Below are 25,773 nucleotides of genomic sequence, written 5' to 3'. Positions count from 1 at the left end.
CCTTGTATGTGGAATGTCGTCCTGGGAAACCGCTAGATGCAGGCTGCGTGGCCATAATCTCATAACATCCTTCCTGTGAGTTCGTCTGCAGCACTCAGTTGGAAGCTCTTAGTTGTTGTTCTTCTTCTGGGAACCTATCATGACCTTTGATACGAAGTTTACAATGGCACTGGCAGGCTGCTCTGGATCATTCTCTGCAAACAAGTGGCACACGTTTTCTGCAGTGTCGCCTTGTTTCCTTGCAACAAACCCAAACACCCTGTAGAAAGCAAAAGCAAAGGAAATGCGCATGAAGAGAAAGAAGCATCGTGCCACAGAGCGAATAATGGAATTACTTTGGAGGCCAGAACAAACTAAGAGAAAGTAGTTTGCAAACTTGCCCCCCACTCCCAGCTGTCTTCTGCGACTACAGGAGATGTTAGGTCAGAGCTCACATGCTGTTCACTTCCTCCAACCTCTCCTGTGCCCCAAGGGCACCTCTTGCAAGGGTAGATCTGATCCAGGGATCTCCAATAGTTAACACTCACCACAGAAACACCATTCTGCCCTAGAGCATTTTAACACCTCAGGACTTCCGTTTTAGAAATACTTAAGAAATTTAACTGAAGTTGCATATTTAGAGCGGGGGAGTCACTCAAAATGCCCAACCAAACTCCCCACCTAGCAAATGCTTTGGGGCCAAACCAAAATTTCCCGCATGCATCCGAAGCTAGTTTTGCTGGAGGAGGAAGGAGCCAATATTATTAGTACACCTCTGAAAATGTCACTCATTTTAACTGCAAGTGCCATCTTCAAAATAGTCACAATCCCTTGACCAGCATCTCTTCGTACTTTACCATCTAAGCCCCATTTTGAACATGTCGTTGTTGGCCTTCCGAAAGCCCCCACATGCTTGCCAGACTCTGCTTCACCCAATCCAACAAGACTAGACCATCACTCCTCCTACAACTTTCTTCCTTGGCTACAAATACTAGCAAGTTGCAAATGCCATGATTCCCAATTCCCAATTCCTGCAATGCTCACTGAATCAGAATGCGGAGGAAAGGGGGATGTTGAGAAGAGCAACAGACGCCATTTGTATGTCTCTGCTCTTGTCCCACTAAGGGCATCATTTCCAGGACATAAAGATTGTTCCAAACATTGTAGGAAGTGTGGAAGATGCCATGGGTCACAGTTGAGACTCCAAATTGCCGCCTGTTAAGAGTCCCCAAGCCTTGCTCAATAGTCCCGATTTAGAGGATATCTGAAAGAAATGCAGAGTCCTGGACGTGGTATAAGCTGTTTGCAAAGGTGGTCAGATAGTAAGATGCATGCTGTTACTTACTTTGCTGGAAGGCTCTCTTTCATCCATCTTGTGGCAAACAGAAGAGGCGGGGGAGGCGGGTGGGGGAAAGAAAAGATTAACATTTCTATTAGTGTTTTTTGTAGTCTCACACAATATTATGAATGTTGAATTAGGAAAAGCATTTGCTGTCCTTACTTTCTGTCCTGTGGATCCAAAGCACAGAAAATAACAGTGTTGACCGGATAGTGCCTCCTGAAGAAGAGCCTGAGGGAAAGAGAAAATATGACAAAATAGGTTTAAGAAATGTTGTGGCTACATAAATTTATGTGCTTACATCTCAGGGACATTCTACCAGGGGGTGGTTTCCTGAGGGGATAGGCAATTGCAAGACAATGTTTGCTGTAGGAACAAAATACATTCTGCATTAAACACAACTGGCATTGCATGATTAAAACTTTAACTGACAGTTGTGAAGCTGCCAATCAGAATAAGGATTGTGGTGCATGAGGATGTTAACCCTTTCTTCTCATGCCGTCAAGGCTGCTATTTCACGTGTGAGGAAGGCTGCTGCTTGCATCAATGGTAATGCCATTGCAATGCAGCGGCAGCTGCTGGGGGATGCAACTTCATCTGAATTCACAGCATAAAAGCTTAAGAAAAACCCTCACTACTGAATAGGTCTTGGTTAGGCCCTTTATCATGGCTGTGTTCCATGTTAAAAAAAGAGAACCTAACTAGGCATTAAACACGATGTGTACTTTGGAAGCCTGGCAGAAAAACAGCAGGTAAACATTGAAACTAACTAAAATTATCATGAAGCATTCTAATAGGCTCATATGTATTTTTTTTAAAAAAGAAATTCTTTTGAAACCTCCAACAACCCCCAAAGCAAGCAGACAGCAGTGCCAGGACTCACTTTCTCTGGTTGTCCGTCAGTGTGATGCCCTGCGCAGACACTTTGAAATGGACCACAGTAGAGACAGGAGGCGGTTCTTCAGCCAGGGTTAAACTCAGGGCCTTCTGCACTGCCTGGTAACCAGTGAGGGACTCCATTTCAACAGAATTCAGGTACCAAACATTGCATGCTGTTCATGCAATAAAGGAAGAAATACAAGGAAAGAACTATAAAAGTGAGCAGGATCTGTACAGGAAAATCTTACTTTGGTTCTGATGGCAGACATATTGCAAAGCAGACACAGGAACTTCCTTCACACAACATTTAAGTAGACATCCAGGCTCGTATGTATACAAGCTCACAGAATGCCATGCAGCAGCTATTAGCCTGAAAATTCAGACCCAGTGTGCACTAATTAAACTTTTTATTTACTTTTACACCACCACCCCTCTCTTAGGAACACAGAGACGTTTACTATAACGTTCACGGGCTACACCAGAAAGATGAAACAATAACTGTTTTTATTTCTAGGTTTCTCTTTAAAAGAACTTAAACAGTCTGCAGCCCTTAATCACAACTCACTTGGGTGGCATGCAAAGCCTTCTAATACTGATGCGCCAAGAACTATTCACTGACCTGCCCCTTGCTTCAGAAGCTCTGCAGCAGAGTTTGCAGCCGTCTGCGGAGAGCTTTCAGGTATCTCCTCCAGGGGGTCTGCAGACAGAAATGGAAACTTGCATCTTCCGTATAAATTGGATTGAGAAGTTAAGTCAGATTCTCGGTGTTACATGACACCTTATTGGAGCTATTATAAGGGAAAGCATCCAGGTCCAAAGTACACTCCACCCCTTCAGCTACGCATGAGAAGGGAGGAGAAAACTCTGGGAGCAATTCAAACTCAGTCAAGCACTTTTAAGTCCCAATCATTTCAGTGAGTGCATGATATTTAAAAGTGCTTGACTGTAAATAAAGCAAACAGCCTCTTGTAGTACAAGGTTGAAAATTCAAGCTTGCTTTTTTATATATTTGCTTTGGACGGTTAAAATAGTGTTTATTTAACTTATATGATAAAGGAACTGAAACTATATTCATTTTTAAATACTGTATGCTTTGTAAGATCACATGATGAAAGAAACTCAGGTTTTTGAATTACAAATCAGCTGGTGATGGATCAAAATGCAGCAGCGTCTCAAGTCTATACAAGCCAGACCGTATTGTATATGAGATGGCACATAGCTTCCATGTGCTTCATTATTTTATAAACAATAAAATCATACCAATTAGAATTGCCACGTTTCTTTTGCCCAATTGTCACCTTTAACTTGTGAGACAGTTTTCCTAGTAGCACAGTTTGGATACCACTGATAGCGAAAAGGCTTAAAGATTTCTGATGTCTGGCTATCATTGTATATGCTGCAGTTAGCAAGCACATTCTGAGTTCCTTACTTCTTACTTGCTCTGTTTCTCCTTTATATAAATTAAAAAGAGCCAAAGAAAGAATTATAGGGACATTTGGGCATGTGATTAAAAACATTTCCTGAAATATATGTTTCCAAAATGTTTCTAGTTTTGAACAGTCCAAGCACCTCTTATGTCTGTGTGTCCCAAGACCGGTGGCACACTCTGTCCAGCAGAGAAGAGAGCTGTTAGGTTTCAGGTAAGGTAGCTTCCTAGGGGTATGATAGCAGCCCAAAGAGATTTTTAACAAGCCCCATTCTCTTGGAAGAAATTGACTTACAATGTATTCCTATTCCAAATTTCCTCTTCTATTTCTATGTCCCAATTAGATTCCCACAATTTGAGATTCTGCTGAGAAGTAAACTGAATATCCAAGAATAAATTTATTATTCAATTAATATACATTTCAGACTATGGCCATGTCATTTCAACTTCAAACTTATCTTAGAGAACAGATTAGTAAACTGACAGGAACTTGAGCGAAATAAGCAAAGGACTTAAAGCATGACAGTACTTGGAAGCTCCCCCCCCCCCCCAGTTTAGCTGGTCTAAAAGCGGCATTTAAACCCCAGATGTTCAATGGTTGGGCAGCTCACAGCTCCAACGGCACCTTGTATTCATGCTTCGCTGGACCACAGACCAAGGAATGTGTGGAAGACACTTGTAGCCTTGCCAGTGCAAAGCACTCTAAGGGGAGAGTTTAACACCTCTGGAGGCCAAAGTTCTCTGTTCACAACTAGATCAGGCTCACCCACTGCTCCTCTCTTTTTTTCTTTCTCTTACCGTAGTAAAAGGCTACACTCGCTCTTCTGTTCTCATAATGAAAAGTGTGTTTGCTGTATGATTTGCTGCCCACTTGCTCTCTGAAGGAGCCTCCATAAATAAACCAGCCTTTCTGTATTCCTCTGGTGTCCATAACAGTTCCTAGTCCTCTCTGAGCTGTGTGTTGAATACATGAGTGCGCTAGACATGCATATTGGTTCAGACATTTACACAAGACCTGGATTAGGCCCAGCCTGTTCCTTTTTTAATGGGAATACCTTGGTCTGGGATGAGCAGCTTGCAGGGCAGGGCCAGAGGAGTAATTGAATGCTGATACACCAAGGCTGTCAAACTCCCTGTGGTTAAAACAAAGGAAGGCATCAAGTTAACTTCTGGCTTGTGTAACAAGTTTCTTATTTTGTTCTTACGTCCTGCATCTTAAGCCAGCAGCTATCCTTTCTCAACAGGTTTCTCTCTGTGGCAGCACAGAACTGGATTGCACTGGATAACTTATCTCTTGAAACTTACCTGTATCTGATCTTCTCGCGGGCCTCTCAATTCAGCAAACTAATCCAGGATTCACTTGCTTTAAACACTTCCACACATACAGAGTTCTCATCTACTTGAATTTCCAACATGGAATACCAAGTATGAAAAATATTGTAGAAGCAATGTAGAAGCATGTAGAAGCACATGTAGAAGCAATGGTGGAAGGAGGCCATGAAATGCTAGTGTCTCAACTTGTTGTTTCTGTATATATGCCAGGACTCAGCTGCCCTTGATTTAGCCTGATCTGAAAAGACTTTGTACGAGTCTTTGGTTTAAAGTGGCATCACATATCTGGCCCCCTAATTTGAATTCTGGTTTGCATTTCTTCTCTGGGAATCTCTACATTACTAGGGAAAGTGAAGGAGGACAAAGTGAGCAGCTGCAACACTTATGCAGAGGGCAGAGTGAGGTGCAGAGAGACTGAGAGCTCCATTCCTGGGAGGAGCTGCCTACTTTCCAGTGGTGCTTCCTTCTGCCAAGGCATCAGTGTGGGATGGAGGAGAAAAGGAGAAGTGTAATAAAACTTTTTTAAAAAACAAACAACAACACTGAAAAAGGGGAGGCAAGGCCTTAAATGGGATTCAAAAGCAGGAATTTAAAAATTGCCCAAGTTTCATTCATCACCTTCCTAAAGCCCACCACTTATGAACTACAGATAGATAAAATATCCTTACCAAAATATGGCTCATTGAGGCATCCTTTCAACCTCACTCCCTTATGGGTGCACTCAATCAGGAAATGCCTGACAAGTTCATTAGACAGATCTCCAACTGCAGCATAAAACAACAGAAAACAATGTCATTAGACCAAATGAAGGAATGGCATCACCTACAAGTACAGTGGTACCTCAGGTTGCATACGCTTCAGGTTACAGACTCCGCTAACCCAGAAATAGTGCTTCAGGTTAAGAACTTTGCTTCAGGATGAGAACAGAAATCGTGCTGTGGCAGCACGGCGGCAGCAGGAGACCCCATTTGCTAAAGTGGGGCTTCAGGTTAAGAACAGTTTCAGGTTAAGAACTGACCTCCGGAAGGAATTAAGTACTTAACCTGAGGTACCACTGTACAATGGTACCTTGGTTCTCGAATGCAATCTGTTCTGGGAGTCTCTTCAACTCCCAAAACAGTTTGAAAACCAAGGTGCGGCTTCCAATTGGCTGCAATTGTTCAGCTTCTGAAAAACATTCACAAACCAGAACACTTACTTCCGGGTTTGCGACATTCAGGAGCCGATTGGTTCAACAACTAAGCAGTTCGAGAACCAAGGTACCACTGTACGTGCCTTGGAGTCGACTGCCTATTCACAGTACACAAGAAAAGGACTGTACACATGAGGACCATAGCACACGGATCGTGCTGTTGGTTCATCTGCATTTGCAGTGAAGGGGAAACTTATATATCCTATCAGCAACGGAGAGCAACACTTGATGGAGAAGCAGACAACATCCAGAGAAGCCATTGATGACCACACAAATCACTGGTGGCTGCAGTGGCGGTCCTTGAGGTCTCAAATTTCAGCAGTGTCCCGTGTGACACCAAAATTTGCCCCCCCCCCACGCTACATAATAGTTATGGTGCCCTTGTGGCTTGGTACCCAGTGTGACTGAATGGGTCACGCTCCCCTAAATCCATCTTGGGTGGCTGCTTGGGATACACCAATAGTTTTATTTTATTTATTTATTACTTTATTTACTTAGGGGTGCAATGAAAAACTTCCATGTGATCCAAAAGGCACACAACTGTATTATTTGCAAAACTGCAAGAAAAGCTGGAAACGCCTCTCAAATGTATCCAACTGGGGCACTAAAATACCTTTGGCCATCTCTGCTAGGATATAGAGGGGTGGGGGCCGTACAGTTCTCAAATATCTAAGCAGCTAATACAAACAAGAGGAAACTGATCTAATTTGATCCGACTACTAGACTTCCTAAGAGTAAGCAAGTAGCACTGGAACACCCCAGAATCTCCACTGATGAAACTTGTGAAGGAAAGACACAGAACACACAATTTAATTGGTACATAGCAAGAAAACACAATCCTCAAATTGTGCATGGCAGTTTGCATTCTACTGCTGAAATATTACATGGTGTAAGGGACAGAAAAAACTGTATCACTTGCCATAAAACGGAACACTTGCAGTTTCATTTCCACTGCTCATTCACAAAATATTACTGTCATGGATTTTAGCTCAATGAAGAATTGTTGAGTACAAAATATTTTCAAAACCAACCACGTCTCTTCTAGGAAGGCATACTGATTTGCAGCCCAATCCGATACATGTCTACTCCGAAGTAAGCCTCACTGAGTTCCATATGGTTTACTCCCAGGTAAATTGTATAGGAATGCAGCCCAACGCTGCATGCCATTTTCCTTCTCCCTCAGCAAGACAGGCATGCTATTTGGCAAAGCACAAGGATTTGAGAGGGCTCCTTATTGCTCCGCTACCTTTGCCAAGGGCTTTCTAAGCTACTGCTTCAAACCTGCTCTGGGTTCTCTCCTCCCTATTTCCTCCAAGGAATTGCATTACTGCCTCCAGATAAAGATAGAATTCCTATACAATGGAATCCGACTCTTTCCAGGGTCCCTAACAATTAGGGAGGCTCAGAGAGTGAGGCACTACTTCAGCCAGGCTTGTAAACAGCTTCTGAGCTCCAGGCAATCAGGTAAAGAAGCCCAATGCAAGTTGGTAAGTTTTAGTATTTTAAGCCACAAATAACTGATCTAGTGTGTGTGTATCTGTGGCGGTGGTGCAGTTGGGAGGCCTGTTTCATTTTTCTTTTTAGTTGTGCAGACTTGTTTTCAAAGTTGCACTAAATAATGGAGAATTTGCCAGTTCCCAGCATCTGCTAAAAACAAATGCTAACTGGAGAACAGTGATGGGGCAATCTCAAAAATGTACTTCTTACGTTAGAATGTAAAGGGCAAAGGATTTTTTTCAACTTTGGAGGTATAGATCCCTTTCCCCAAACTGGAGAGAGAAAACATATCACACCTTTCTTGTTCAGCTGCAACACTGAAGGAGGAGGTATAGCCACTTTCATGGCAAGGCCATAGGCTCCCCTGAAAGAGTGGCTGTCCCGGACAATGAAGGATCCAGGCTCCTTGTCCTTCAGGACTGCAATGGCTGCATGAGGGAAGAAAAAAGAAAAAGAAAGAGTGAGGGAGCAAGTTGCTTTTAGGCAAGTAACAAACAAACAAATGTAGCTGGTAATCCGACAGGAAAGTGCTATAAAACTCCTCTCCTAAAACAAGGCAAACCAAGTTTAAAAGGAGTACCTCCTTTTTGTTTAACTGGGTCTATCTATGGAAACCTTACTCACACCCCTTAGCGTGTCACACCATGGATGGTCTCAGTTCCTTATTCTCTGAAGTCAGTCTAGTCTCCCGGGAGCCACATAAGCAGAGCTCCTTGTTAAAAGAAGGACCCCCTCACATTGGATGGATGCCCAGGCATTGGCTAACCTGGAAGTGGCGCGTAGGTATTTAATTTTCCCACAATACCCCAGAGTGATGCTGCATAAAAGATATGGGAAATTTAATTGACCACCCACAGACTGCCAGGTGAAGAGGTCAAAAGTACCAGAAATGAGCACACACACTTCTCAGTCACTTCTGAGTTCCAGAACCTACGCACTTGTCAGGCAGAAGTATTAGGTCTGTAGGGATATTGATGATAAACTGGGGTTAGCTGGAACCACAATTTGCCAAGCTACTTGCAAGCACCATTGCAAACTCTGATTTGAAGCCAAGCATCGTTAGCCCTCAAAGGGTGAGGAAGAAGAAAAAAGCCTACGGGGTGCTTTTACGATATCTTAACCATGGTTGGGATAGTAAAACCTTCTGTCTGTACCTGGCTAAAGCAGCAGAATAATGAGAGCAGCAATAGAAAACTGTTTGGTCCAAAAGCCAGTTATTCAACCTTTACAACCTTCCCTGTAACAATATTTGATCTCTAGGAACTAGCAATACTTCGCTGCCCAGAGTCAATTTTCCCAGAACCATCTGCATCCCACCCCCAAAGGAGAAACCACCTTTTGTCTGTTAATTGTACAGTACTTAATGTTCAGCTTTTGGTTTTCTGAATCCAAAGCAAACAAGCAGGTGTGTTCTCTGATAATCTTTTCTACTCTGTGATCCTGCTACACCTGCAGCAACCTGGCAGTTTCAGAAAACCTATATTAAAACAGATTTATTGTTTGCCAGCAGGCAGTGTAAATTGGAAAAAGTTCATCGAGGATCTGTAGAAGTGTAAGAGGACACCAACTTTGCCCCCCCCCTCCATGCGTGTTTTAAACAGATAACTTTCCCCTAACACTTGCTTTTTGACTTTTCTATATGACCAGAGATATAGGTGGTACTGTGATATGCGATCTAAGACGAAGGGGGCGGAGGAAGAGAGAGATTGCTCCTGAAGAGCATTCACATGCTCCCTGCATTCTTAAAATATACCTCTTCCAGCCTACTGATAGTCCCCACTAGAAGCTGGGAGTTTTTTCTCTTTGGGAGTGAAAACTGAAAAGGAACCCTGTGCAACTCACCCTGCAGCTCCAAGTTAGAGCGAATCAAAAGTATTTGTAAGTAAATACAAAGCGCTATTAAGCTGCCTTCTTGTGGAAGGTGTTTAACTTGGCATGACTTGACAAACCTTGCTCTCTTGAAATCTCCGGTTTGTACCAGAACTTGGAGGTGTCTTGGACAAACTTCACAGTCACCTGCTTGTCAGCTGGATTTTCTATGGGGTAAAAAGAGAAGAAAGCCCAAGAGAAGTGAAAAGCAGCAGGCACACTATGGCTGTCCTAACATAAAGCAGCATCTGAGGAGCCAGCTGCAGTCTGCTGCCGTCTGAACATGCAGCAGAACGAAAATGCCCAAGTGGCAGAATGTGCTGCGCCACTTCAGAGCACGGGAGGCAAAGTGCTGAGCCAGAACCTCTCCCTCTGATCCTCTGGCTTTCTATCTCCAGACAAATTTCTTTTTCACATGAGGGGAGCGTTCCAAACCTAGATTGGAGTAGCGCAATTCACGACACCACCTCATTTGCGAATCCTGTGGGTGCCAACACTACCCAGAGCTGGAGACCCAAGTTTGGAAAACCCTGACCCAGCCCAAGGCTCATTATCAGATTAACACAGTTATTCTTCTGGAATTCATTCTGATGAGCATACCTGGCAATGGTGAAGTGTTTAAAACTTTAGAGAAATCTGGGAGAACATTTGGAAAAGGAATGCTGATGGTGCTTCCACTGTGTGGGCTGGAGAAGCCGCTCGAAGATGGTGAGACAGAGCTGAAAGAACGTTCTCCCTCCGATGTCCTCTTCTTCTCTGGAAGAGGGGGCTGAGGGTGCATGTTTATTCCAAGATTTTGTTGATTTGCACCGCTTTGGCTGTTGTGTCCAAAAGTTGTTGCAAGAAAACGGTGTGGCAAAATGTCACTGTCCCCTGGAGATTTCTGAGTTTGGGGAGACACGTTATTGGCATTTGATGCAAAAGCAGGCTGTATCTCCACCAGTGGCTGGCAGCTGCTGGCCCTGATCCCTCCATAAGTGAGGAATGTTTGGGTGCTGGTATTGGCCCCAGGCTCCTGCTGCTGCCCCAATGACAAATTTTCCTGGCTGTTAAATGACCCAGCTTGAAGTCCCTTGATCTGGAAGTGAGACAAGGGTGAGCAATCTTGAACAGGAACAGAAAACTCTGGAGATGTGAGATAATTTCCCGTAAACCTGTTGTCGTTTATTCCAGAAAACTGGGATGTTGAGGAGGATTGAGAACTGTTTTGCTGCCAAACTTGTTCAGTTGGACTGTTTGAAAAAGTGAAAACAATGTGAAACAACAATCAAACCATTTCAAAAATGTACTTTAAAACATTTGAATATGCAGCGCTGTGTTTTAGTTTATGGTACAATGGCTATACCTCACATTATGTGGCAGCACACTCAAGTTTGCTACTGAATGTACACTCAAAAGTGTTCTGTATTCAGTTCCAGATCCCTGACAAACATAACTTCTATTTGCCGTGTTCACTAATACATTCAAAGACTTAAAAACATAATGTGTGAGGTGTTAAGTTGCTTGAAAAGACTGCAACCTTGGGCACATTCTAGGGAATTTTCATTTCAAGAACACCAGCACAGTCTGTAGTGGCCACATAATCATCCATTTTGTGGTCACTTAAAGGGGCAACTTGACTCAGCTTTCCCTCCCAACTCTGCCACCTACACAAACCAAGCTTTTTTGGCAGGGTTGGGGGACCCTCTAGTTGGCTTGAGAGACCTTTTTGGTTCAGTCCCCTTCATCATGTTTTGGGACAGGTCAGGGCAGCGCTTGACGGAATAGGCTGGTTGTTGGGCGCTTCAAAAGCACTGTGCAAAGTGCAACACCTCCCAAATGGAAGGGGTTTTCCAAACACCTTTGGCAAGAAAAGAATGCTTCATTCTTAAAAGGACCCCCCCCATGAAGTAGTCTGCATTCAGAATGCTTCCCCCAGTGCTTTCCTTGCACAGAGGAAAATGCTCCCATTTTAGGTGCCTTTCCCCCTCTGCGGAGACTTCAAAGGGGCTCCCTCCAACCAACCACTGGCTGCATCTTCAAAGAAGGTTGCTGAAGACTGATGGTCTTATACTTTGAGAACTGAAGGGCAGAAAATAAGAGGCGAGACGCATAACATGGATTGAATTAGGGCCCCCTTTGACTGAAAGGGGGAATGAACAGTGAAGGCAACCAGCCTAAATCAGTGCCAAATCCGGAAAGACACACCCGGCCCTTCATGTGAACCCTCCTGACCCCACCCAAACCTAGGCCCCACAATTTCAGACAGGTGAGGTTAGCCTCAAAGATGCTCCACATCTGGCTAAGGGTGGCACAGTTCCTAGCAGCTGCCTCTGGAAACACTCAACACCTTTGAAGGTGCCTTTGAAGGTGCCACATGCTTCTCCTTCAACTCCTGCACTTTCCTGTCAAATGTGACCAATTGACCTTTTTAAGGGTTATTTTAATCTATGAAGTCCATAACACCTTCTGGCATGGCATGGCCAATCTATGGACAGGCAAAATAAATCTTTCTCAGCTGTGAATACTCCTGTCCTGCAACCATGGGTACTCTGGCCTGCACCACAAGTCCAAAGAGCCTAGAAAGGGCCTGCGTCAGGATTCAATGGCCCCAGAGGCCCTCTCAGGGTCCTTGTTTGTGCGCCTCCCACACAGTGCTTTTCCTCCCATTGGACCAGCTGCAGAAGATGCTCCCTGACCGCAGCACTGCACATCCTGGAGACTGAGCTTTCTCAATGTAAACTAACTTTGGGAACAATTCACAGCACAACAATTCTCAGGAGAGCTCCCTATTCAGTTGAAAGGTGCAGCCGCAGGAAAACATTTTGGGTCTGTAGGGCTGCAACAAACAGGATCCAGACAGGATGGAAATACTTCAGGAAGACAGGAAGTTATCTAAACTGGCTCATCTATTCCTCCTTCTATCTGCCTCTCCCATGCCTTCCTTCCTGTCCGCTTGCTGGTCCCCCTGAACCAAGCGCTGCAGAGTAAGGAGGTGCTTTGTGCTCAAGATACTGCAAAAAGTGATGTGTATATTATGCAGCTATATAAATAATGATGGCAGCTTCCCATTTAACATTTAGAGGCACTGAAGCTATCAGCTTAAACATTTCCCAGCAAGTTAATTGTGGCAGAAAAGATTATGGGAGCAAATTAAAGGAAACCGACAACAAGTCTTTACTAGAGTGTTTCCATATTGCCAGGCTTCAAGCTCAGCTTGTTTTTCCTCATCCATCTCAACACTGCATCCAAACACTGGCCCAGGGAGTGCATGGAAAAATCTGGTGAGAAGGGATCTGATCTACACTCTCCAGACTAATGTGAAGATTTGAATGTACTTCTCCTTCAGATTGAACACTTCTTTGACTTCTGTGATACAGTTCTCAACTCAATGAAATAAGTATTCAAATACTTACTTTATAATAAAATGTATACAAATATGTATTTAAATACAAACTGCCATGCAGATTTTTTTAAAAGTCAGATTAATATGGCAGTAGAATGCGACAGATTGATTAATAAATGTGAAATTGACATGGACCAGAAACAGAATAATCTGTTCTTCCTGACTTTCAAACCAAGTATCAAAAATGACCATTAAGCACTCAGAAAGGTTGCCTCAGGGTTACCCCTCAAGGTGACACAATTCAGGGTTGGGTCTATAAACTGTTTAAGGAATTCTTCCTGGAATCAGATTCCTCTACATCCAAATGAGGTGGCTGAAAATTAAGAGACGCAGAAGTTGTCTTACCTGTCTCCTTGCTGGGCAGGGCGATGACATGGGACTGAGCACACAGCTGCAAAAGGCTGCCGGCAGGAAGGATCCGTCCGCAACACAGCAGGATTTGGGCCTGCGGGGCTTTCGGGCTTCACAGTGGAATGACTGAGGCCTTCCACGTAACTCTGGGGTTCTGAAGAAGTGAAAAGAAGAAAATGTATGTTATGGTCCATAAACCTGCAATGGTCACCAGTCTAGTTATGCATATTAGCAGAAATGGAATGTGCTGCAGCCAAAAGGGGGGAAGAGGAGGAAATCGGGGTCACACCTGCAGGCTCACCCCCACCTCCACCTCCACCTGGTGTTATTTGTGCAGGAGCTGTTGTGCATGGACTCAAACGTATGTGTTTAGGTCCCCTAGGAAGGTTCATGAAGAGAAGGGAATTCATGGCAGCTCCTGAGCAGGTCTCATCTTGGACACAAGTTGCTCAGAGGCAGAAGGTGCCATCATCCCTCTTCCCTTGCATGGATCCACTTCTTCACAAGGTCAGTATCATTCTGCTGCACAATCCTGCTATCCAGGATAGCAAACAATATATGGCCACTTCAGCTGGAAATAAAATAAAATAAATAATAGTTGCAGTGCATTTGTTACCTTTTGCCTAAGCAAAAGAACAAATGAAGATGTAAATGAAGAGAAATGAATGTATTGTATCCCACTTGGGCCTGGAAACTAAAGGTGTTGAGTTCTTTACTGAATTCTTGCCAAGGTAGATTCACACACACAAATTTCATCACTCAACTGAACAGCCATCATAGAACAACTTTTACATCCTCCTTATTTTTACTGAATTTTAACGGAAGAGGTTACAGAAAAATGAAACAAGAGGAAACTTGTTTGTTTTTCCAAAGGATTAAGTTGTCACAATTGCTAATAGGATGCAGGTATGCAATCTACTAAATCAACAACAAAACACACCAAGAGGAAAATGAAGTGTGGTCTAACACTTAAGTGCAAAGGAGGAGGATAGGGAAATAACCATAACTGAACAGAGTATCTGTATTTAATGCTTAAATGTTCAGTTTTCTTTGAAATGGAGGAAGATGGGGAGAAAGCCTGATCAATTATTTCATTGCCTGCACATTCAAGACTTCCAAGCAGCCTGGCCAGATCACTGATCACCTGCTGCTACTGACATCACGCTCCCCAATTTTAGCCTGACACTTCCTTTTTTAATTCCTGAAAGAGACCTGTTTCCTGGACCTTCCAGCTATACATCATTATTTTTTAAAAAATACAGTTAAAAGCTAAATCCATGCCACTTTTCCACTTGAAAGCAAGGCAAGATGCCCAAAGAAACATCATCTGTGCACCAGGCTCTCTCTCAGCACTCTTTAGATTTTTAACTTGGCTGAGATCACATTAAACGCAGAACTCTTAGCCACTCTAGAAGTAGTAGCAGTAATAATAATAATAATAATAATAATAATTTGTTACTGGGTTGCCCCAGCCACTCCGGGCAGCTGCCCTGGACACAGAATTGACCTGTGTCTCCATGAGCAGCTGTGAGTCCCAAACTTCCCCAAGGCTGTGTGCCTGGTTTTTCAGGGGCAGTTACCCCACAAACAGTCTTGTTGGGGTTATGTCTTGTCGGGTTCAACCTCAATCCGTTGGCCGCCATCAAAACAAAGCTGGAGAATAGGGACTGATTAAAATGGTCCCTCCTCTTCCCATCCTTCTTTACAAATTCTTCAGACATAGTTGAGGGACTACATTACTGATTTTTGCCACAATTTTACTTGGCTGGTAGCAGGCAGAAGAGGTGCCAAGACCACACCATCCTGGGGCCCCTGGTAGGTTTACTACAAGCCCGTTCCTGGTCTCTAATTTGCACAGATAGGTCTCTGATCACATACTTTAAATACCGCTGAGTATACAAATGTGCATCACTGTCACGCATCATGTACAGCCTGTGGCTCACAAAACATAGCCCAGTGTCACATACAGGTAGTAACAAACCACAGCCCTCACTAGAGTTCACACATTAAGAGGCACCAGAACAAACCTTACTACTCCAAAGTGGCATGTGTAAACAAAGACAACAATACAGTGGTACCTCGGTTTTGAAAGTAATCTGTTCCAGAAGAAAGTTCAAGTTCTGCAACATTCAAAAACCGAAAACTCAATACGGAAGCTGTGTGGCATGTTCAACTTTCGAGGTGTGTTCGAAAACTGAAGCATTTTCTTCTGGGTTTACGGCGTTTGAAAACCAAAATGTTCATCAGCAGACATGTTCAAAAACCAAGGTACCACTGTACATTTGTTTTTATCTTCAAATAAAGCAAAGATAGAAAGTGCTTGGTGGGTTGTGTTGGCACAGCGTTACCGCTGCTGGTACTACTGTCTCTAGAGCAGAAACATTTTCTTGTCCTGCAGAGATTTTGTGTCCCAAAATTTGGCACCTAAACGCATTCTGAAATCATTCTAAGTAAGCACTGGTCCTTGTTTTTGTAGTCACACAGGTTGTTCTGAGTTGCTCAGAGTAGTTTGTATATATGGCTCTCCAGTAGTCTCCTGTCCAGGCATCACGGGGCCAGATCCACTTCTGGAGAGTCATCAGCATTCAGAACATCCACTGGGTGTAGTCTGGAAGTTGTATCTCCAGGATGGCCCACAGATCAAATTTCCTTTCATGGCAGAAAGAAACCTCTCTACGTGTGCCATGACTCCTACAAAGAAACAGCCTCTTGGTGTGTCTGTGTAGGGAATAACGGAGCCCCTGACCATCTACTTGCAGATGTTTTGAACCGCCGCCACACTCCCTGGGGCAGATGAAAGCTGTGGTCTGAAACATCAGGAGGTCCCAGCTTAGGGATGACTGAATTACAGTCTGCGCAACAAGACTCAGGAACCAAACTGGTCATTCTACTCCACTCTTTCCCCCCAGACTGTCTCTAAAATGGTATATGAACACTGCACACGATAACCACGTATTTATTTATTTTTTTAAAATAAATTCACCCGCATTCCCATGTTTTTTAACCCTACACTTAGGACCCAGCAGATGAAAAACAACACTCCCCCCCCCCCAATTCCCTGCATTGGGGGTGGGGAGCATTAGAAATGTTAGATCTCAGGAACTTACTTCTTTCTGGGGCTTTAAATACCAGCTGTTATATTATTTATTTAAAAAAGAATAATTTTGTGATTTGTAATTACTAATATGCCGCAATTCAATTTGTGGATACGTTCTTCAAATGAGCCTTGAAAGCCCTTCAGATGTTCACAATGAAGCTGCAATAGCTCCATCAGCAATTTTGGGAGGCTCCCAAAAGTTTAGCTGATTTGGGTTATGTGGTGGAATGGCAGAAATTCTTAGATGATAGCAACTTGCATACTGCTGGTTAGGACACAAAGGAGATAAATGGGGTGAGGGATAATTCTGCCAAAACAGCTATGCTAATTAGGGATCAAACTAAACCGGAGGAGGGGAGAGACAGCCACTGAATTCCCCCTCCTGGCCACACTGGATTGTCAGTGGTGACATTCACACTAGTGCCAGCTTATGAGCAAAACTAGGAGTGCTCTACTTTTATTTTCAAATGAGACAAAGATGCCTTTCGTTTGTCTAGGGACAAAAACAAAGTGAGGATGTATTTTTAATCATACGCCACCAGACAGATACAAGTCTCTTTGTGCACTCATCCTGGCTTATTCTGAAATTGTTGTTGTTTAGTCGTGTCCGACTCTTCGTGACCCCATGGACCAGAGCACGCCAGGCACTCCTGTCTTCCACTGCCTTATTCTGAAATATTTGGAAGCAATTACAAGTACAGTCATACATTGGAAGTCGAACGGAATCCGTTCTGGAAGTCCATTTGACTTCCAAAAAGTTTGGAAACCAAGACGCAGCTTCCGACTGGCTGCAGGAACCTCCTACAGCCAATTCCGGTAGTCGCGGAAGCCCCGTCGGAAGTTCGGGTTCCAAAGAACGTTTGCAAACAGGAACCCTCTTATCATCAACCTCTTATCATCACTCCTGTGCAACTTTGGCCCAGTTCTCACTGGTAATAAACCTGTCTGGGTTGAACCACTGTAAGAAGGGGTAGTGAATGTGGTGGACTAAAACTCCCATCAGAAACATAAAAAGGACTCGTAGAGGAGACAGAGGTGCACCTCGGCTCCTCTGCGCCCTTGGCAAAGAGATGTATCTGTGCCTCCCACCACGTCCACACACAAAAAAGAGACATAATTCAGGGCTTAGTCCTGGGAAAGTGGGTACACAGGACTGCAGCCTAAGTCTGGCAAGCCAGAGGCAAGAACTTCTGACAATACCTTGCTTGGCTTTTCCTTACTTCTGAGGAGGCACCAGCAGAAAGGCACTAACTTGGAGGTTGCTCCCCAGTGCACACTTTACTCAGAAGTAAGTACGCTGGCTGGAAAGAAGCCAGCAGCGGCAGTGCCAGCACAGAAGCTGGCTGGGGAAGGGGCTCCGCAGGGCTGCTGTGAGGGCCCACTCATTCCTCCAAAAGAGGTGCAAATTTTGTGCCCTCTAGGTAAGCCTCTGAGGAGAGAAGCAAGAGTCATAGAATCATAGAATCATAGAGTTGGAAGAGACCACAAGGGCCATTGAGTCCAACCCCCTGCCAAGCAGGAAACACCATCAGAGCACTCCTGACATATGGTGGTCAAGCCTCTGCTTAAAGACCTCCAAAGAAGGAGACTCCACCACACTCCTTGGCAGCAAATTCCACTGTCAAACAGCTCTTACTGTCAGGAAGTTCTTCTGGGCACTGGGCAAAGTAAATATTTGCTTGTTAGCACAAATGGTATTCTTCAGAAGTGACACTGAGCACCATCTCAGCAGTTATGCACTTTTAATCTGTGAGAATTTAGCAACTCTCCCACCGGGTGATGGTGCCCCCTGAGATGAGCAGGTAAAGGTAAAGGGACCCCTGATCATTAGGTCCAGTCGTGGCCGACTCTGGGGTTGCGGCGCTCATCTCGCTTTATTGGCCGAGGGAGCTGGCGTACAGCTTCCGGGTCATGTGGCCAGCATGACTAAGCCGCTTCTGGCGAACCAGAGCAGCGCACGGAAATGCCGTTTAGCTTCCTGCAGGAGTGATACCTAGTCATCTACTTGCACTGGTGTGCTTTCAAACTGCTAGGTGGGCAGGAGCAGGGACTGAGCAACGGGAGCTCACCCCATTGCGGGGATTCAAACCGCCAACCTTCCGATCGGTGAGCCCTAGGCTCTGTGGTTTAACCCACAGCGCCACGCGCGTCCAGATGAGCAGGTGCCTCAATGCAAAACAAAAGGTCTTATATTATGTCTGTCAAGAAGAGATGATGATTCTGGAGCCAAGCAGGCACCCTCTTAGCGAGAAATCAGGTTTAAAATCCATCAATATGTTAACTTCCTTTTCTGACTATGAGGATGGAAGATGCCCTGTTTGGAGGCCATGTTTTCTCGCATCCTGTTGGCTTGCCCATTCTGCGAAGGGCCTCGCCCCCGGCGCATTCTTATGCTGATCCCGGGGAGACTTCCAGTCTGCGCTTTGCCCAATATTTTGCGCGCAATCTCTTCCTTGAGAACTCCTCGCCATTCCCTCCCCCCCGGGCCAGCTCGGCCCCTTCCAAGCTGCAAGGAGCACGGGAACTGGCTCAGCTCTTGCGCCTCCCGCAAAGCAAACGCGCGCCTCAGCCCGCAGCCCCCTCCGCGGCCAAGAAAGGCCCGCGCCCATCCCGACGGAAGACCCTTCTCCTCTTGGCGGGATCGGGGCCCCGGGGGCCGACTCCTGGCAAGCGGCTCGGCTGCTTCCTCCCCGCGCGAGCGCAGCCGAGGAGCCGCCCCGTCCCGGGCCTGGGGCTCGCCGCCCGCCCGCCCCGTCCAGGCCCCTCCGAGCCCCCGCCGCCGCCTACCTAGCGCCGCCGCCATGGCCGAGCCCGCCGCCTCTTCCCCGGGGAAGCCTCCCGGCCAGACGCGGCCGCCCAGCGCCCCGAGACCCGCCCCGGCTCCACCTCCAGCCGCCCAGCCGGGGAAAGGAGGAGCCCGCCCGGCTCGCCGCTCCAAGGGCCCCCCGCTCTTTAGACCCGGCCGGGGGCTCCAGGAAAGGCAGCTCCCAACATGGCAGGAACCAAGGACGGAAAGGAGGATCAGGATGGCGCAGCCCAGTAGCAGCGGGAGCCTCAAGATGTTTCCCTTTACATCCCCACAGGAAGAGGCATCTTGGCATCCACCCCCCCCCGGGCCGCCCTGAGCCGACCACGGGGCAATTCCCGAGAATGCGCTGCCCTACCAGGCATCTTGCAGGGAAACGTCTTCCCCCTGCACAAGGAGTCCCACCGGCTAATTTTACATAGACAGTAGATGCCAATTCAGAGTTTGTCTTTCTGGGCACAGGTTGCCTTCCCAGCGAAGCCTCTGCCCCAACATGTGCTATGCTAGGGAGAAACAGCAGCTCTCCCCGGTCACCCATCACTCTGACAGGCATTTCATGAGGGCAGGAAGATGGCTGCTAGGAAAACAGTTTTAAGGTTCTAGAGTCAGGTAGGTAGCCATGTTGGTCTGACGCACTAAAAAAAAAAAGTTTTAAAAAATTGTCCAGGAGCACCTTAAAGACCAACTCAGTTTGTTCTGGGTATAAGCTTTCGGCTATAAACTTATGATCATAGGTAGCTAAGGACTCAAAATGGGGAGTCAGGAGAGCTGTGACAAACCAATTCAGGTTGTAGAAAAGGAATCTATATGATCGGGGAGTAAGACAACACAATCCTCTTGAAGAAACATTTGAACGTAGGATGGAAAGACAATGCAAAGAAGAGGTCACTTGTCTTTGAAAGTGTTGGCAGGAAGCTGCTTATTTATCCCATCCTGAAGAAAAAGAAAACCAAGAATGTTGCACAAGAGAGAAGCCAACCACCATCATTTCTTCCTCAGAAAGTTCACCCTCCACCCCAAGAAGTTTAGAGGCAGACTGGTCAGATCCAGACTGTGCTCCTTCTTCCTTACAGAGGATCACTGTGGAGAGGCAAGAGCATGACCAGCAGCCTCTGGCCCCTGAGCATGTTTCTTAGCTGGCTCCAGGGCAACAGGAGAAGAACCATCCCTGAAACAGAGGAAGAAAGGAGACCTCACAGAATGGCAGCTGGAGAGAGCTGTGTAAGGTCCTCTTTTATGAACCTGGTGGGTGGTGCCAACTCATTCCCTTATGGGCTTCCTAGGAAGAGGACCTTCCCCTTCTGTGTTTACTATGAGGGAGGGAGAAAGGAGACTCCAGCCCGAGTCCTGAGCCCCCCAACATGAATGAGGGTGGCACTGAGCCCACCTCTTGGGACATTACAGAAAGTACAATACAAAGATATTCCCCCTGCCCAGGGATGTTCACGACCAGAATTATAGTAAACACAGGTAGAGAACAGATCCCTCCTTTCCCACAGAATATGGCCAGGAGCAATTATAGTGCATTAAAGATGCAGTGAAATACAACTTTAAAAACCACCCAAAGAGAATTGTAAAATGCACTGCAGGCGGAAAGAACAGTGACTCTTCAATCTCAAGGTACCACCTCTGGTTGCGAACGGGATCCGTTCCAGAGGCCCATTCGCATCATGAAAAGCCCGCAACCTGAAGTGCCCTATCTGCGCAGGTGCGCAGCGTGATTTGGCGCTTCCGTGCATGTGCAAAGCGCGGTTTAGTGCTTCTGCGCGTGCGGTGAAACCCGGAAGTAGCCCTTTCCGGTACTTCCAGGTCACCACGGGACGCAACCTGAAAAAGTAACATGAAGCTAATGTAACATGAGGTATGACTGTATTGTGTAGGAACCTCACTGTCCTAGGCTAGCAGCTGAAAGCCAACCAATCTCCCACTGAAAGTGAATTAAGAACATTGGTTCCTGCCAAAAAACAGTGACCACACCTGCCAGCTTCTTAAAAGAGATCTTGCTGCTCAACAAGGAGAATTGCACCAACACCAGGCATACTGCTCTTGGAGCAATGAACTCTGCAAGAATAGCAAAGTAGTCCGAGCAAGAGAAGGCAGGAGCATTACAGACTTCATCTAGAATGTCTCCCTCCTCCACACTCTCTCAGAGGCAGACTTAAGACTGTGATTTGCTTCGCCCTCCCCATTGCTAATAACACAGAAGACGAGAAGCCAAAAGAAGAGCCCTGGAAGGAAGGCCGAGTGGCTAACTGAGTGCTGGCTCCAACCCCTGTGAGCCCCAGGCACCAGGCACTGTGAGAGAGAGCCTTGGGCCAGGAAAAGGAAATAAAAAACTCACAAGAAAAACACTGTACATTTAAATACCTAAGGGAAAAGGAGGGGGCAAAAGGCCTGCAAGGCCTGTCTGGTCCAGGTGAGTAAAAGTCATCCTGCTCACTGAATGTCCCCCAATCCACTCTGGAAAATTATAACCTGCTAAAAGAGCCAAGCACTTCTGTTTTCACAGCCATTTCAAATTAAGCAGCACAACCGCCCGCTTGTGCCATTCCATCGTGGACTGTAATATCTCAGCGTTTTTGCCAACATTTTAAAAGAGAAAGCACAGAAGCCCCATTTCCCACAAGAAAGTAATCTTGGTTAATTTCCTTAGATTACATGTCTGCTGCTGGTGCCTCTCCAAAGGACAAGAAAGCAGTCCTATTTTTCTGGGGTGTGTGGAGAGGATCTTTTCCACATTAAAAAATGAGACCCAAGAAGGAAGTGGGAGACTCCCCAAACATGATCTGTTATCTCTCCCTCCCTCTCAGCTTTCAGATGGTATTTCCCTGTTCAGGAGAAGCTAAACAAATTTGCAGTGAAATAGGACATTAGTGTATAAAATTACTTTCATAATTGGGCCTAGCAGTCAAACACTGTGGCTAGAAATGCTACAAGAATATAAATGAGTAGCCAACACTTGCAGAGGGAAGGTCATGTAGGCTAAAACTCAGAATGAGCTCAGGCTTGCAAGGGAAGTTAATAATAGAAAGTGTTTTTTTCCACTTATGGCTGAAGAAATAGAAAGACCAAGGAAGGAGAAGATCCTTTGCATGGAGAAGATGGAGAAAGGCTGTTGGGTGATGGAGAATGCAGACCTGCTCATCACCTACTTCCAAGTTCCACAAAGCAAAACATCCTTTCCCAGTGCCATCCTTTGCATGTTTGCTCAGATGTAAGTTCTACTAAATTCACTGAATTTATTTCGTAGTTTAGGATTGCAGCCTCTGGAGTTTCACTCTCATAGTGTGCTCTTAATCAGTTTGCCATGCACTCTTGGAGCGTCTTACCGGACAACAAATTATATACCTACAGTTAGCATAAAATGAGTAATGGCTGTATTGTAAGCGGAGACTTTAACTGGCAGCAAATAAAGTTCAGTGTTTGTTTCCTTGTATGTATGAATGAATGAATAAATGAGCAAACATTCTTTACTTCCAACATTTAACATACAGAATAAACACCAGTTTTCAATACCTTGGTAATAATATGAACATTTGGACTCTGGATCTTACTGGTCAGAAACAGCCAGGATTCACTCCTCCCAGGAGAGGGGAGAGAGACTATAAATGTCTCACCCTGAATGTAAGTGACCTGTTTGAAGGACTCTATGATTTGAAAACAGATGCTGCATGTACTTTTGTTACTTAAGAAAAATCTTAATAAGCACATTCACACAGAGACTGTTGAGCTGGAAGGGGTTCCGAGAGTCAAGTTCCCTGCAGTCCAGAATGGACTTTCTATGAAGCTAGCTATCTTTGCTGCTTACTTGTGAGTAAACCAAAACATCTGTCATGTAAAGAATAGGCTAGGAAGTTTAGGATCAGAATTGTAATAGACCAGCGTGCTCTTCTGAGACGTGGGAGAGACTCGGGGAGTGTAGGCTGCTTGTATACTCTGAGTAACTAATAAGGAAACTGCCTGGGAAACGCAAGGCACGTTGGTCTCAGAGTCCCCAGGGAAATGAGCAAGCTTCTTTGATCTTGGACAAGGAAAGGGCAGCTGGAAGCTAGCCTTGCTTTTCCTAGCAATCTGTGTCACGGCTAAACTGAGGAGTGCCAAGTGCACTGGCTTGCAGCCTTTCCAAAAGTAATCTGTTTGGTGCACCCAGGTCCCCTCCCGTCAGGGCTGCAAGAGTAAGTGGGAAGCTGGTGGCAGCAACTACCAGAGAGTAAGACCCGTTGACAACACGGTAGGACTGTTGGGTTGCAGTTGGACAAAGAAGGGGGTGGGGCAGAGCATTTCCCCACCCCGTCACAGCGTTATCTTTTATCTTGATTTTCATTGTCTGCATGTGTTCTATATTTTAACTTGTAAGCCATCCTAGAAATATTTATGCAGAAGGGCGGCCTACCAAATATTAAAACAAACAACCTTTTAAAATCTATTCAGGAAAATCCAGCCTGCTGCATACTGAACAAGAGACACACATGTTTTGCTTTGTAGCAAATATTTATCTTTATCTGCGATTACAAATGTTAGGGTATTGTTGGAAGCTAAAATTGTATCCATCTCATCTTCCACCTGAGTTCTGAGATCCACAAACTCTTGGAAGTTCAGTGTAAACACAAGAAACAGAACAATGCAAACATCTGATAGCAAGAATAATCCAGGAAGCTGGGGGGACCGACATCCTTGAGGACAGGAATGGGGAACCTGAGGCTCCCATATGTTGTTGGAGTGCAACTGTCCCTGATCCTTATGCTTATCCTTGGGCTGGTGTCCAAAAACATCTCAGGGGCCACAGCGCCCCCCCCCCACTCAAGGAAACATGGATAGCTTTCCATGTAACAACAATAAATGTTATACCTGACAGCAGATTTATAATTATTCAGACTTGGTTTGAGAGGCAGTAAAGTGTCACCACCTTTCCAAAAGATGCTAGAAATTCTGAAGAACTGATACTAGAAAGGAAAAAAAGTGAGATGAAGTCAGATAAATATGGGATGATCCCACACCTTGTTTGATTTCTACTTCTAGCAATTACCATCGCCTTGATATTAGTAAAGGAGTGAATGCAGACAGACAGACAGGACAGACATATACTTACATAGGGTAGATCTGGCAGTCATAAAATATCTCCAATGCAATCCAGTCATGACTATAGCAATGAAGTTAGACAAGGCACCATGACCAACTTGGGTTGGATTAGACCCAAAATGAATAAAAAGCAGCAGAATTTATGCAATGCAATATATACATTATATATTTGAAGATATTTCTTACAAGAACCCCACTGGTAAGAAGTTTTCAATGGAAGCCAGACGGGCCATTATCAGGGATGGATGGAATGGGGCAAAGTTTGCTGGTGGGTTGCTTGAAAAAGAGGCAGAAAGAGACCTCTCCTCTCCTCTCCCCATCCACAAGAACAACACAGAAATCACTCCCCCACCCACCCCTGCTTGAACCCAGAAGCCATGCTATGGGGGCTTATCTCTATTTGGATCATGGCCTGGGACTGAAGAGATGGGCCTCACTGCCCAACCTATAGAACCTTCCCCACAAGAACTGCTTCCCAGTGCCAGTAAGAGAAAGACAGCAAGAGAGTAGCAGAGGCATCTTTCGCTTGCGGTCCCGGGGAGCGAGGAAAGCAAGAAAGACGCTGGCCTGGCCTGGCCCTGTCTGCACATAAGGGACACACTTTTTGCAGGTGCGCTTGTTCCCTGCCTGGGTGCTTAGTTTGCTTCTCAGGAGGGCCCTGGCACTGCTAAGCAGAACAGTCCACTTCTCTTCCTTCTTGTGAGCCTTTCTTCCTTAAGGCTCCTTGAACTAAGAGAAGTTTTAAAAGAAAAAAAGACAACAAATGCTATTTGGTGGGGTGTTTTGTGGGCTCAGTTGCAAGCTTCCAAAAAAACCTGTTGCTTACTAGCCAGGCCAGGCCTCTTCATAGCCTAGCCATTTGAGAAGTGGCCCTCCACCACCATGTCCTGACTGCCCCCCCCCCTTGGCACGCTGGGACGGTTTTGCAGGAGTGGGTTAATATATGGGCTGGAGATTTTGAAAGCTAGACTGAAGAAACCTCTCTCTGTGGACAGTTTTGGCTTAATGAATCCAGTCTCTGTGTCAGCTTCTGCTGACCTTTGAAAATCCTTTCCAAGTCCTGTGATTCTATGGCAGCAAATGTTCAAGCACAGAACATTTGTGAGACGCAGCTCAAATCTCTGGCAATTGGCTTGGTGCAGAATGTTTTAGCTTGTGTAATGCAGCTACACAAAGGGACCTCAATTCACTGCTTGAGGCATAAGACAAGAGGGTCTTTATTAGTCCCAGAGTGGGATACACAGAGCATTCTTGTTTCTTCAGCAGCACACAGGAACCCTCCATTGCAAAACTAGCTGCCCTCACAATGCCAGCTACCGAGTTTCCACTGCTGGATGTTTTTGATGTTTACATTTAATTTGAAAAGCCAGGGGGAACGACATACTGCTTGAAGAAGGCTACCTGCTTTTCAAAATGGGATTAGCTGCTCGTGGGCCGGATTGCTTACCTGACACACAACTTAAAAGTAGAGGAAGACACATTTTCACAGTGCTCTTTTGTGCAAACAAGGACGTAGCCTCAAATGGACAAATGCAATATGTA

The 25,773-nt window shown here is 45.4% G+C and overlaps 1 protein-coding gene across 2 annotated transcripts in view; it reads right to left on the bottom strand.

Annotated features, from left to right (window-relative positions):
• Positions 1-25,773, bottom strand: part of TNS3 (tensin 3) — a 78,165-nt gene continuing 52,392 nt past the window's right edge. For both annotated transcript variants that reach the window (XM_081835058.1, XM_081835057.1), the window contains 11 exons: positions 13,244-13,403; positions 10,114-10,745; positions 9,594-9,680; positions 7,941-8,072; positions 5,624-5,719; positions 4,679-4,756; positions 2,817-2,894; positions 2,202-2,370; positions 1,481-1,549; positions 1,325-1,351; positions 1-259 (listed from right to left, as the gene is read on the bottom strand). In XM_081835058.1, coding sequence (XP_081691184.1) covers positions 109-259; positions 1,325-1,351; positions 1,481-1,549; positions 2,202-2,370; positions 2,817-2,894; positions 4,679-4,756; positions 5,624-5,719; positions 7,941-8,072; positions 9,594-9,680; positions 10,114-10,745; positions 13,244-13,403 — 1,679 coding nt within the window. In that variant the 3' untranslated portion in view covers positions 1-108. The remainder of the gene's footprint in view (positions 260-1,324; positions 1,352-1,480; positions 1,550-2,201; positions 2,371-2,816; positions 2,895-4,678; positions 4,757-5,623; positions 5,720-7,940; positions 8,073-9,593; positions 9,681-10,113; positions 10,746-13,243; positions 13,404-25,773) is intronic.

The sequence above is a fragment of the Podarcis erhardii genome, assembly GCF_964252035.2.
Source record: "Podarcis erhardii genome assembly, chromosome: 13".
In the NCBI taxonomy this organism is placed as follows: Eukaryota; Metazoa; Chordata; class Lepidosauria; order Squamata; family Lacertidae; genus Podarcis; species Podarcis erhardii.
The sequence above is the reverse complement of the archived record's forward strand: the minus strand, read 5'-3'. Positions and strand labels throughout refer to the sequence as shown.